The sequence below is a fragment of the Xyrauchen texanus genome, chromosome 5 (assembly GCF_025860055.1).
Source record: "Xyrauchen texanus isolate HMW12.3.18 chromosome 5, RBS_HiC_50CHRs, whole genome shotgun sequence".
Lineage (NCBI taxonomy): Eukaryota > Metazoa > Chordata > Actinopteri > Cypriniformes > Catostomidae > Xyrauchen > Xyrauchen texanus.
In genome coordinates this window covers 45,886,403-45,900,910 of record NC_068280.1, presented here as the reverse complement: position 1 = coordinate 45,900,910, position 14,508 = coordinate 45,886,403, and the positions used below count along the sequence as shown (strand labels likewise).

General features: G+C 38.6%; 1 protein-coding gene across 1 annotated transcript in view; it reads right to left on the bottom strand.

Annotated features, from left to right (window-relative positions):
• si:dkeyp-9d4.3 (caskin-1) overlaps window positions 1-14,508 on the bottom strand; it is a 63,907-nt gene that overhangs the window by 26,591 nt on the left and 22,808 nt on the right. Inside the window, exons 2-7 of the mRNA XM_052126381.1 lie at window positions 13,816-13,867; window positions 11,697-11,794; window positions 9,172-9,317; window positions 8,975-9,070; window positions 7,037-7,158; window positions 3,094-3,202 (exon numbers count right to left, since the gene is read on the bottom strand). Of these exons, the coding sequence (XP_051982341.1) occupies window positions 3,094-3,202; window positions 7,037-7,158; window positions 8,975-9,070; window positions 9,172-9,317; window positions 11,697-11,794; window positions 13,816-13,867 (623 nt within the window). The remainder of the gene's footprint in view (window positions 1-3,093; window positions 3,203-7,036; window positions 7,159-8,974; window positions 9,071-9,171; window positions 9,318-11,696; window positions 11,795-13,815; window positions 13,868-14,508) is intronic.

Genomic DNA, 14,508 nt, shown 5'->3' with positions numbered 1-14,508 from the left:
TGTTATATAAGAGAATTTTCTTTCTTTCTATTGGATCGGAGGGTGAGGGCTAGAGCCATTCCCTTAGAAATGTCCGGGAACTTGCAAGTGCCTTGGTGGAAGGGTGGGGTAACATCTCACAGCAAGAACTGGCAAATCTGGTGCAGTCCATGAGGAGGAGATGCAATGCAGTACTTAATGCAGCTTGTTGCCAAACCAGATACAGACTGTTACTTTTGATTTTGATCCCCTCTTTGTTCAAGGACACATATTATATATGTGCATATATATATATATATATAAATGCACTGATGAGCAAAAGCATTATGACTAACTGCCTAATATGCTGTTGGTCCTCAGTGTGCCGCCAAATCAGTCCCGGCTGATGGAAGTTAATCGAACCCTGAAGGTGTCCTGTGGTATCTGGAACCAAGACATTAGCATCAGATCCTTCAAGTCTTGTAAGTTGTGAGGTGGAGCTGCCGTGGATCGGACTTGTTGGTCCAGCACATCCCACTGATGCTCAATCCGATTGAGATCTGGGGAATTTGGAAGCCAGGGCAAAACCTTGAAATCATGTTCTTCAAACCATCCAAAAACAATGTGTGCTGTGTGGCAGGGTGCATTATCCTGCTGAAAGAGACCAATGCCATCATTGTGATCATGGAATACCATTGCCATGTCAAATTGACATCCACATGAATGGCTGGACCCAGGGCTTCCAAGCAGAACATTGTCCAGAGCATCATACTCCCTCCACCGACTTGTTGTCTTCCCACACTGCATCCTGGTGCCATCACTTCCCCAGGTAAACAGCACACACAGGACTCATCAGACTAGGTGACTTTCTTTCACTGCTCCAAGGTCCAGTTCCGAAGCTTGCATGCCCATTGTAGGTGCTTTCGACGGTGGACTAGGGTCATCTTGGGCCCTCTGACCGGTTTGCGGCTACACAGCCCCATACGCAGTAGGTTGCGATACAACATTTACTGTGACTTGCGCCACAAGACGGGATAGCCTTCATTGCCCTCGTGCATTGATGAGCCTTGGGCACCCAACACCCTGTCACCGGTTTGTGGTTTGTCCCTCCTCAGACCACTGTCAGAAGGCACGAGATGTCTCTGACCCAGTTGTTTGGCGATAACAAATTGGCTCTTGTCAAAGTCGCTCAGGTCTTTACTCCTGATAATTTCTTCTACATTCAATACATTGACTACGAGAAATGATTGTTTGCTTACTATTTAATCTACCCAGACCTTGACATGTGGCCTTGTCAGGAGATGATCTACATTAATCAATTCACCTGTGAGTGGTCATAATTTTTTGGCTCATCTGTGTGTGTGTGTGAATGTATGTATATACAGTGAGGAAAATAAGTATTTGAACACCCTGCTATTTTGCAAGTTCTCCCACTTGGAAATCATGGAGGGGTCTGAAATTATCATCGTAGGTGCATGTCCACTGTGAGAGACATAATCTAAAAAAAAAAATCCAGAAATCACAATGTATGATTTTTTAACTATTTATTTGTATGATACAGCTGCAAATAAGTATTTGAACACCTGTCTATCAGCTAGAATTCTGACCCTCAAAGACCTGTTAGTCTGCCTTTAAAATGTCCACCTCCACTCCATTTATTATCCTAAATTAGATGCACCTGTTTGAGGTCGTTAGTTGCATAAAGACACCTGTCCACCCCATACAATCAGTAAGAATCCAACTACTAACATGGCCAAGACCAAAGAGCTGTCCAAAGACACTAGAGACAAAATTGTACACCTCCACAAGGCTGGAAAGGGCTACGGGGAAATTGCCAAGCAGCTTGGTGAAAAAAGGTCCACTGTTGGAGCAATCATTAGAAAATGGAAGAAGCTAAACATGACTGTCAATCTCCCTCGGACTGGGGCTCCATGCAAGATCTCACCTCGTGGGGTCTCAATGATCCTAAGGAAGGTGAGAAATCAGCCCAGAACTACAGGGGAGGAGCTGGTCAATGAACTGAAAAGAGCTGGGACCACCGTTTCCAAGGTTACTGTTGGTAATACACTAAGACGTCATGGTTTGAAATCATGCATGGCACGGAAGGTTCCCCTGCTTAAACCAGCACATGTCAAGGCCCGTCTTAAGTTTGCCAATGACCATTTGGATGATCCAGAGGAGTCATGGGAGAAAGTCATGTGGTCAGATGAGACCAAAATAGAACTTTTTGGTCATAATTCCACTAACCGTGTTTGGAGGAAGAAGAATGATGAGTACCATCCCAAGAACACCATCCCTACTGTGAAGCATGGGGGTGGTAGCATCATGCTTTGGGGGTGTTTTTCTGCACATGGGACAGGGCTGACTGCACTGTATTAAGGAGAGGATGACCGGGGCCATGTATTGCCAGATTTTGGGGAACAACCTCCTTCCCTCAGTTAGAGCATTGAAGATGGGTCAAGGCTGGGTCTTCCAACATGACAATGACCCGAAGCACACAGCCAGGATAACCAAGGAGTGGCTCTGTAAGAAGCATATCAAGGTTCTGGCGTGGCCTAGCCAGTCTCCAGACCTAAACCCAATAGAGAATCTTTGGAGGGAGCTCAAACTCCGTGTTTCTCAGCGACAGCCCAGAAACCTGACTGATCTAGAGAAGATCTGTGTGGAGGAGTGGGCCAAAATCCCTCCTGCAGTGCGTGCAAACCTGGTGAAAAACTACAGGAAACGTTTAATTGCAAACAAAGGCTACTGTACCAAATATTAACATTGATTTTCTCAGGTGTTCAAATACTTATTTGCAGCTGTATCATACAAATAAATAGTTAAAAAATCATACATTGTGATTTCTGGATTTTTTTTTTTAGATTATGTCTCTCACAGTGGACATGCACCTACGATGACAATTTCAGACCCCTCCATGATTTCCAAGTGGGAGAACTTGCAAAATAGCAGGGTGTTCAAATACTTATTTTCCTCACTGTATATATATATATAAATAAGCACATTATATTTTCTTTTCATATTTGAGTGAAATATGAATGTTCTTGACAAGCTTTGGGAGATTCACATTGTGTATTACAGTGTATACTTGTCAACATAACACAAGTTCTGTTGATAGTAAAACGAAGAGCTTACATCCAGCAGCAGTCGCACTGCCTCAGTTTTCCCGCAGAGAGCAGCTTCATGCAGCGCTGTGCCCGATTTAGTCTGTCTGTTTATATCTATACCAGCCTGGATCAGCAACCTGAATACACACACAACAAACATTTTATAAAACTTTTACAAACTTTATAAATGTATGTATGTATCTACACAGAAAAGACCATCTTTCACAATATTGCTCTGAAATTTCAAAGGAACCGGGCATAATCGTCTTCAATATAACACTTCATTATCAAGCAAAATATAAATATTATGTTAATTTCTGTGGGGTTTTTTTCTTTTGATTTTAGGGTGAAATATGGCCCTAAAATTTTCGTGTGAGATTCAACGAAGTGGTCATTTAGCAGACATATTTATCCCACGCAGTTTATGATTATTATTGCAATACCCTTATTATTACATCAACAATCCCTCTGGTACAATGGGTGACAGTTCAAGGATCGATCCATATAATATTTGAAGCTAAAACCTTTTGGTTACCAGCCCAAAGCTTTAATATCTATGCCAAACCAAAAAGAGGTCAGAGACAGAGTCTATGGGATTGATATCAAGGTGGGACATTTGAGGAAGTGTCCTTCACACCAGTCCACCCAAAGACACACATTCATACTCACAAACAACTTAAGTAATTAGTGATGTAATCATTAATTAACAATGTGTGTCATTGGGCAGTGGCAGCACCATTCATCAAACGGAAGAAATGAGAGTAGTGAGTTTGAATGTGTGTGTGTGTGTGTGTGTGAATCTAATAAATAAAGCATCCAGGGACTGCTCAGACTGTCCACAGTGCCTTTCAGCTTCAAAAGGACTATTTCCCCCATTATGTCTGATCTCTGTGCTCCTGACCTGTCTCAGCACATTAGTCATGCGACGGAGACAGTTTTGTGTCAGTGAGCTAAATGCTGTGTCAGGATTTTGTGCTGTCAATGTCTGCCTACTTGTACAGAATATATTACAGCTACATTAAAGCAATAATAAAAAGAGTAAAATGCCTTGAAAACAACTTCATAACATTCTAACACAACCTCTTTGCTAGAGTGTTTCAAATGCCATGTTTCTCAAAAATATTTTCATATGCGCAAGTCTTATGACTAAAAACTGTTAATGGTTGAACCTCACAAAACCTGTCGATAAATCACCCCAAAATAAAAAGAAAGTTAAAAAACTTTAATTTAGATAATCAATAAATTCAATGAAGACTTTTTTAAGGCTATTATATCATTAAGATTTTATACATTGTGACATTTGTATGACCATTACACACATTTCTCATTGCTTTAAGGTAAAACATACACTCACCTAAAGGATTATTAGGAACACCTGTTCAATTTCTCATTAATGCAATTATCTAATCAACCAATCACATGGCAGTTGCTTCAATGCATTTAGGGGTGTGGTCCTGGTCAAGACAATCTGCTGAACTCCAAACTGAATGTCAGAATGGGAAAGAAAGGTGATTTAAGCAATTTTGAGCGTGGCATGGTTGTTGGTGCCAGACGGGCCGGTCTGAGTATTTCACAATCTGCTCAGTTACTGGGATTTTCACACACAACCATTTCTAGGGTTTACAAAGAATGGTGTGAAAAGGGAAAAACATCCAGTATGCGGCAGTCCTGTGGGTGAAAATGCCTTGTTGATGCTAGAGGTCAGAGGAGAATGGGCCGACTGATTCAAGCTGATAGAAGAGCAACTTTGCCTGAAATAACCACTCGTTACAACCGAGGTATACAGCAAAGCATTTGTGAAGCCACAACACGCACAACCTTGAGGCGGATGGGCTACAACAGCAGAAGACCCCACCGGGTACCACTCATCTCCACTACAAATAGGAAAAAGAGGCTACAATTTGCAAGAGCTCACCAAAATTGGACAGTTGAAGACTGGAAAAATGTTGCCTGGTCTGATGAGTCTCGATTTCTGTTGAGACATTCAGATGGTAGAGTCAGAATTTGGCGTAAACAGAATGAGAACATGGATCCATCGTGACTTGTTACCACTGTGCAGGCTGGTGGTGGTGGTGTAATGGTGTGGGGGATGTTTTCTTGGCACACTTTAGGCCCCTTAGTGCCAACTGGGCATCGTTTAAATGCCACTGCCTACCTGAGCATTGTTTCTGACCATGTCCATCCCTTTATGGCCACCATGTACCCATCCTCTGATGGCTACTTCCAGCAGGATAATGCACCATGTCACAAAGCTCGAATCATTTCAAATTGGTTTCTTGAACATGACAATGAGTTCACTGTACTAAAATGGCCCCCACAGTCACCAGATCTCAACCCAATAGAGCATCTTTGGAATGTGGTGGAACGGGAGCTTCGTGCCCTGGATGTGCATCCCACAAATCTCCATCAACTTCAAGATGCTATCCTATCAATATGGGCCAACATTTCTAAAGAATGCTTTCAGCACCTTGTTGAATCAATGCCACGTAGAATTAAGGCAGTTTTGAAGGCGAAAGGGGGTCAAACACAGTATTAGTATGGTGTTCCTAATAATCCTTTAGGTGAGTGTATATATAAAGTATCATGAAAGTACAGTATTTGTTTTACTACCTTTCATTTATGGTGATTATAATCAAAAAAATTATATTTTAATAATCTAATGAGGCACATCAATGAGAATATTTACAAAAAATCTGGATGTATTACAGTAATGCAAATGTTTGGGGAAAATGTGTTAAATAATGTCAAAATGTAAACAAATCTTAGAGGTAAAAAATTGTCTTGATAATCTTTTGATTTTGGGGGGAAATATGGCCCACACAGGTTTTTGTAAGATTCACCCAAATGTACACATGATATGTCAAGGACTGACAATATTCGTACCTACTGATATATCGAAATACCGAATATATACACTCATGGACCACTTTATTAGGTACACCTGTACTCCTACATATTCATGCGATTATCTAATCATCCAAACGTGTGGCAGTGGTTTGATGACGGAAACACTTTGTTGATGAGAGAGGTCAATGAAGAATGGCTAGACTGGTTTGAGCTGGCAGAAAGGCTACGATAACTCAGCTAATCACTTTGTACATTTGTAATGAGCAGAATAGCATATCAGAATGCACAACTCGTCGAACATTGAGGTGAATGTGCTACAAGAGCAGAAGACCCCGTCAAGTTCCATTTCCATTCAGCCAAGAACAGAAAGCTGAGGCTGCATGAGTTACCATAGCCTTTCTGTCAGCTTAAACCAGTCTGACCATTTTCCATTTGACCTCTTTCCTCAATAAAGCATTTCCGTCCACATAACTGCCACTCTCTGGATGTTTTTGTTTTTGGCACCATTCTGAGTAAATTCTAGAGACTGTTGTGGGTGAAAATCCCAGCAGATCAGCAGTTACAGAAATACTCAAACCAGCCCATCTGGCACCAACAATTATGACACGGTCGAAATCACTAAGATCAAAATTCTTCCCCAGTCTGATGGTTGATGTGAACATTAACTGAAGGTCCTAACCCACATCTGCAACAGTCTCTAGAATTTACCTTAAATGGTGCCAAAAACAAAAAACATCCAGTGAGCGGCAGTTCTGAGGATGGAAACGCCTTGTTGATGAGAGATCAATCAAGAATGGCCAGACTGGTTCAAATTGACAAAGTATACGGTAACTCAGATAACTGCTCTGTACAATTGTGCTCTGTACAATCTGTGTGTGTGTGTGTGTATATCTTATGCCAGCTTAGCAGGTCAAAACCGTCACAATCTAAATCAAAGTTGTTGAGTAAAGATGGATTCATTGTTACCATATGATGATGCATCAGGTCAGTGCAGACTTTCCTGTTATGTCTTAAAACATGATGTAAGAGACGTATTGAGCATTTTATGTTTGCCACAATTTGAAATAAAGCCACATGGAACAAGTCACTGTGGTTATAACACCAAGAAACCAGAGTGCACTTACTTGATGATCTCGATATGTCCATTCTTGGCAGCTAAGTGGAGTGAGCTGATGCCATTGGTATCGGAAGGTTTCGGTTCTAACATAGCAGCACACATGTTACTGCTAAGGAGCAACTGCACCACCTGTGGAATACACACAAAAATATATTAAAGCAATATAACATGAGCAAGAGTGCTGTATGGTACTATATCAGCACGGCTGTGATTTGGCCGCAAGCGGTGGTCCACCCAGAGTATTTTGCAGTAGCCGGTGCACAAGAGTCATTCACTATAGAAACCATTCTCTCCTCCGCCTTAATGCTGAAGCTGTTCTTTTAAGTCTATTTCCCAGCTCTAGTCGATCATGGAGTGAGAGATAATGCTGATTACTTCCAAGACACCTGTCGCTGACTGACTCAACTGGCTCATAACACACAAAAATGGTCTACAGTCACCACCTGCTAGCTACAATATTTAATGTCACAGGGATAAATGAAAGGAGACACATCTAGCTCTTTTTACATCTGAGCTGCTCTTACACCACAGACACACATGGATTAATACAAACAGCAAAGTGTATGAGTACTGCTGTTCTGAGACATCTGCACTCTTGGAAGTCTCTCGTCCAATCAGATTCAAGGACCGGAACGGTTGTATATTCATTCATAGGCAACTTACATAGGTGAGTAGGGTTGTCATGTTTGCCATTTAAAATTATTCACCCAGAATAATTCCTTACAAAACCACCGTGGCAGTACCATGGTACAGTTATGTTTTTGGTTATATCTTTATATATGTATTTTCATGAAACTTTTAATCGAATGATTGCCATATTCACATATCATGTTATTTTCATGGTCCTCTGAGGTACTTAAAAGAATACTGTATATTGGTAAAGATGAAAATGCAAACTATTGTGTAAGAAAAGGTAGGATTTGATTAAATGTTGGCACTGCGGCTCTGGCCAGGTGCCCACAAAACCAAATCATGAGGAGCAAAATAATCAGTGTGTGCCTCTGATAATAACTCAAAATATTCTGAACCAAGGGTTCAGAGTAAACTTTTAGGATTATAACTCAGAAAAGTAAGCAATTATTTTAAAGCATATACAGTATATATATATATATATATAGTAGTTCAGTTAATTAAAATGTTTATTCAGATTAATTATGTGTACATATTCTAATGAATTAAAGTCATCGCAATTTATCATATATCAATATTTGCTGAGAAAATTAAGATAATTCAGAGACTTTAGCTTAAAGCAGGCATAAGCACTGAATAGATAAAGGTGGCTTTAGAAATCAATATATTCTTTGTATTATTTCCTATTAATTTAACATAAGCCTATCACTGGCCTCCAATTGTTTTTGTTCCTTGGATTATGAATAAAATGAATAGATTAAACTGTGTGTTACAAAAGAATCTCTTTAAAGAATGTTCCAGGTTCAATAAAAGTTAAGCTCAATCAACAGCATTTGTGGGATATTAATGTTGATTACCATGAAAATAATCAAGACTCATCCTTCATCTATTAAAAAAAAAAAAAACATTTATTTAATTTTTTTACACTTTACATTTTTGATTAATAGATCCTTGAGTTAATTTACAAAAAAAGTGCATCCCTCTCTTTTTTTGCATCCCATTAGCCATCAGTCGAAAAACCCTGTAAGAGATTTTATTCACAAAGAAAATCATGTTAACATGTATAATGTTTACATCATGCTCCAAATGTTGTCGATTCAGCTGACCTTGTATTGAACCTGGAACATTTCTATAAGCTCTTTTGGAAGCAGAGGTAACCAGAGTGTGAGTGCATGTGGGAACTTCCAGTATTTGACTGAGGAACTGTGAAGAGGTGTTGTTCCCACAAACCCACAGAGGAGCATCACCTCTCATCCATCTATCATAAACTCCCCTGTACTTACAGACAGGTGGATACAAACACAGCGTAACTGACCGTGACTCGTCCAAATTCACAGGCCAAGTCAAGAGGGGTTTTCCCAGCGTGGTCTCTGAGGCATGGGTTTGATTGATGTTGGAGCAGCATCTCACTCTACAAACATACATACAGTAAAGTACAGTGAGCATGTGTCTGTGTACAGTATGAATGCACATGGATACACAGTACTGTAAGTCTGATTGTTATGTACTCACTCCTTCATAATGGCCGTGTTGAGATGAGAGGTGTAAAGGGATCTGTCCCTCATCTGATTGGCTGTTGACTGATGATCCCGACTTGAGCAGCATTTTCATTGGCTCACACTTGCCCTGCCAAGCAGCATAGTGTAATGGCCGCATCCCTAAAGAAGACAGAGAAAGAGAAAATGAAATGAAAAGGCTAGAGTTTGAATGAGAAATATAGTGCAATGTGTAGAGGAGACACAATTTCACCAGTTGTTGTGTTTTGTGTCAAAAACGTAATTCATCACTCAGCAATAGTGTATACTATCTTCATGGTGGAGGAACAGTCTAAAGAGGATCTTACTGAGTAAGTTAGTTAAAATTCTATAATTCTATAATAGCTAGCTATCTGCACCCCTCTGTGTGGTGCTTCTATTAATTTCATATGTTGCATGCCCAATTTTCGAGCTACTGTTTGCAGGTTACCTTGCAGGAAAATAAAAAAACAGCACAGCTGCTCACCATTATATGCTGATCAGCCACAACATTAAACTCACCTGCCTAATATTGTGTAGGTCCCCCTCATGCCCCCAAAACTACGCCAACCCGCATCTCAGAATAGCATTCTAGTCTTTGAACCAGTCTTGACCTCTCTCATCAACAAGGCATTTCCATCCACAGAACTGCCGCTCACTGGATGTTTATTGTTTTTGGCACCATTCCGAGTAAATTCTAGAGACTGTTGTGTGTGAAAATCAGCAGTTACAGAAATACTGAAACCAGCCCATCTGGTACCAACAATCATCCATGCGATTATCTAATCAGCAGTGCAGTGCATAAAATCATGCAGATATGGGTCAGGAGCTTCAGTTAATGTTCACATCTATCATCAGAATGGGGAAAAATGTGATCTCAGTGATTTGGTAGGTGGCATGATTGTTGGTGCCAGATGGGCTGGTTTGATTATTTCTGTAACTGCTGATCTCCTGGATTCTCCTGCAACAGTCTCTAGAATGCCAAAAACAAAAAATATCCAGTGAGTGGCAGTTCTGTGGATGGAAATACCTTGTTGATGAGAGAGGTCAACAGAGAACGGCCAGACTGGTTTGAACTAAAACAGCCTAGGGTAACTACGATAACCGCTCTGTACAATTAGGGTGTGAAGAATATGTTCAGAATGCTATTCTGAGGTGCGGGTTAACGCTGTTTTGGTAGCATGAGGAGGACGTACACAATATTAGCCAGGTGGTTTTAATGTGGTGGCTGATTGGTTTATATGTTATTGAGATGAGTAGGAGGGCGGGGCCAGGCCGTGACTATGCACACCAGGCCCCCAATTGAGTTAATCAGCCGCGGAGAGGGGTAAGTGCAGTGGAACGCGGCGGTTCGGGAGAGAGAGAGCCACATGCAGCTGCCTTGTGTGCATTTGTGTTCTGTGTCTTTTTGTTTAAGTTTTCATTTAAATATTATTTTGATTGTGCAGCAGGTTCCCACCTCCTCCTTTCCCAACATGAACCTTGTTACAGTTATTTCTTGTGTTCCAACAAGGACTTTTGACAAGCTTAAGCAGCAAGACTTCTTTGTTTAAAAAGCATGACCAGAAAAAAACTAATTGGTCAACCACTTCCACCAGCAATGTTTTTTCATGAACAACTTAGCTATGCTGTTCCACCAGCTAGACCAGCACCAAACCAGAACTATCCAGAGTAAACCAGGGGTTCCACATATTTCTAAACTAATATTATTTATGTACAATACATGTACTAAATTAACTGTATACATCTGTATCTCTTAATGTGTTTCTGAAGCGAATAGATTGTTATCCTTGGCTTATTCTGATTGGTCCATCGTTTTAAAAAGACACTTGCATTTACATTGCACTGCATTACAAAAGTCAGCCTATTTTAAACTTGACACAGTGTCTTAAAAGAGTAATGCCCATGCCATAAATTAACAGCAAAATATAATGCAAAGGCCAAATATGTCCATGAACATAGACTCACTACTGTATGTACTCATTTGTATCTATTTTTATTCTTCGGAGAACCCACAGGCGCAAAGTTGAGCTATGAAAGAGCAATACCATTCTGCGCAATACCATTTTCTTCAGTATTCTGTGTGTGTGTGTGTGTGTGTGTGTGTGTGTGTGTGTGTGTGTGTGTGTGTGTGTGTGTGTGTGTGTGTGTGTGTGTATGTGTGAGCGTGTATTTATCACTTTGTGGGGACCAAATGTCCCCATAAGGATAGTAAAACCCGAAATTTTTGACCTTGTGGGGACATTTTGTTGGTCCCCATGAGGAAAACAGCTTATAAATCATACAAAATTATGTTTTTTGAAAATGTAAAAATGCAGAAAGTTTTCTGTGAGGTTTAGGTTTAGGGGTAGGGTTAGGTTTAGGGGATAGAATATAAAGTTTGTACAGTATAAAAACCATTATGTCTATGGAAAGTCCCCATAAAACATGGAAACACAACATGCGTGTGTGTGTGTGTGTGTGTATAAACTGGGCTTATGGGTTCTCTGCATATTGGTACTCTGAATATCGGTGTGTTTTCACCTTTTTGGTCTTTGATGTCCACAACGGCTTGCGACTCTATCAACAGTGCGATTAGCTCCACGTTACCATTAAGAGCAGCATGATGCAGGGCAGACAACCTATAAAACACAAGCACAAACAAACACACTTCATTCATTACTGCATTACTTCATTCAAATACACAATTCAGGGCCATGTCGAATTTTTAAATTTTCTGTATTGATTTTGGGATGAAATCAACAGAATTATGCATAAAACATTTGAACTCTTCTATTGTCTTAGGGTCATTTTTGGCCCAGGACAGGTAAAGAATACGTTATAAATACTGCATAGTTTTTTGGTACTGGAACCAAACATTGTGACCATAAAAACAAACAAAATAAAAAATAAAATAAAATGTATTTTTGTATATAATTATATATTGTATATATAAAGAGAAATAACAATTTAAAACCAATTGTTACTTTCACTGTCTTAACAGGTCAATTTTGACTTGTATGGAAAGAACCAAATGTGACCTTTCACCTTCTGACATTCTGGATGTTTTTAAATAGTTTTTTGTACATCTATGAATCAAAATTGACTTAAAAAAATTCTCAAATTTAGCCCCTAGTGCCATACTGTTAAAGAGAGTGTTTTTTGTTGTTGTTTATTTTACAGTTTTTAACAGTTAATATGTTAGCATAAGTGTACTAATGCTAATATGTATCATCATTATATATGATAGGGTACAATGGGCTCCCCCAATGTTTAAAGACCTTTTGAATGTAATTTTCTACTAAAACATTAGATGGCAGAAATATCTATAATGGCAACTTTATAAACCCCTGTAACACTGCAAAAAATAAATAATATGTAAATATGAAATAAATGTAAATTGAGACATCCTTGGCCAATATTTGCCAAGTTTAAAACAAATAAAATAAAAAATGTGTTACTCCATTCATTTTCAGTATGTATATGTATTTTTTTTTTTTTTACCTATCATTATACATTTTGGGACCACAATATAACTTTTCTTTAAGGGGGGTCTTTAGTGATGTTGTGCAGTCACTAATGTTACCTTTAAATTATTATTTCAATCTTCACTTTCACTTTTAAAATCCAATTTAATAAGAAAGAAATACAAATATCACACAAGGGGCAGGGGATGAGTAGAACTTTGTGAGTGACTTGTCTTATTATTCTGCTGAAATTCTAGGCCTATTTGTCGTCTTGTCCTATTCCTTTCTTATTCATAATAGCCTGATATATTTCTTCACAAAACCCTTATAATAATATCGATTTGCTTATTTCCAGTCCCATAGCTTAAAACTCATGCATATCTTTTTAGAGAGTCCCTAATCAGACTTAATTTCAGCTCAACTCTGCCTCTTCGCTCCGATCCCTAACTCTCTAACTGAGCAGGAGGCTATGACCTACTTCCATGAGTAAGAGCTTTTTCTCTGTCAGAGCCCCAAGCCACATGTACAGCACACACACACACACACACACACACACACACACACACACACACACACACACACACACTTTCTTTCAATCTCTCTCTCTCTCTAATTCTCTGGTACACTGCTGCATTCTAACAACTGTTAAACTTTGTTTAATGTAAAAATGTGGATTAATGTTCAGGTGATTATACTGTAAGTTAACTTTAACTATAAAGTATTTTTTCTTTTGTGTACCATATTGTGTAGTGATTGTTTTTTTCTACCAAGAAATATACATTGAAATGATCTGATACATCATGAGAAAAATCACCACAGCCAGAAATAAAAGACAGAAGAAATGGCATTATATATTATAATGGGAAAACTCCAAATTAAAAACTGTAAATATGCATGACTGATTAACAATAATTAGTTTTTCACGGACAGTTGTGTAAATGTATAATCATGAGAGATCACATTTTGAAATATTTTGGAGTTAATTTAGAATGAATATTGTCTAAAATAACTGTTAAATATATAATGTAAATATTAGCATAATTTCAGCTATCACCCTCCCTGCTCTCTTGATGTATAGATTTTTCTAGTTCATTGAAAAACCCATAACACTTATCCACTACTTACAATAATGAGAACTAAATTGATTCACATCATAAGTGAGCATGTGGTGTCAGTGTGTTATAGATGAAACTCACCCATCTGTGTCCTGGAAGTTCACATTCACCTTCTTAGCAGCACCCAGGAGCTCTGCAAGTGAAAAGAAAAGTTTGTAAATTGAGTTTTTTTTTTGTTAATAAAAGAGAATAGTGAAGGATTTTTTCCATTTACTGTAGCTGACAAAAATGACACTTTTTATACTCATAAACATTGTTTGAGGGTAAGTGTGCTGTTACTTTTCTTAGCCACGTAACTTACCATTTTCGCAGACAATAATGATGATGTTAAAAATTGAATTACAATGGGAATGACTGAAAAAGGAATGTACTGAATCGAAATGTAAAGAAATTCAACACTGGTGATGGCATTATGGAAATAATTCTGTGAAGGTGTTCTTCCACACTATACACAATAGAATGAAAGAAAATTCTAGAAATATAACGAAGTATTATTATTTTAAATCTACATTTTAATTCATTAAGCATTTCAAGAATTTACTATAAATATTTCTGGAAATACACTTTATGCTGTACATTTTAAGGGTAAAAATAAAATAAAAAATATTACACTTACAGCAGTTAAATAAATTTTTGGAATTTCAAATGTTAAATCTACACCTTTAAATTCAAATTCAGTTATGCATTATCTTTGCCTCCTACATTAAACTTTGATACAAATTCAGAAATTGAATTGGAATTTAAAAGACATTCAAATCAGTTCAGAATGGAGCA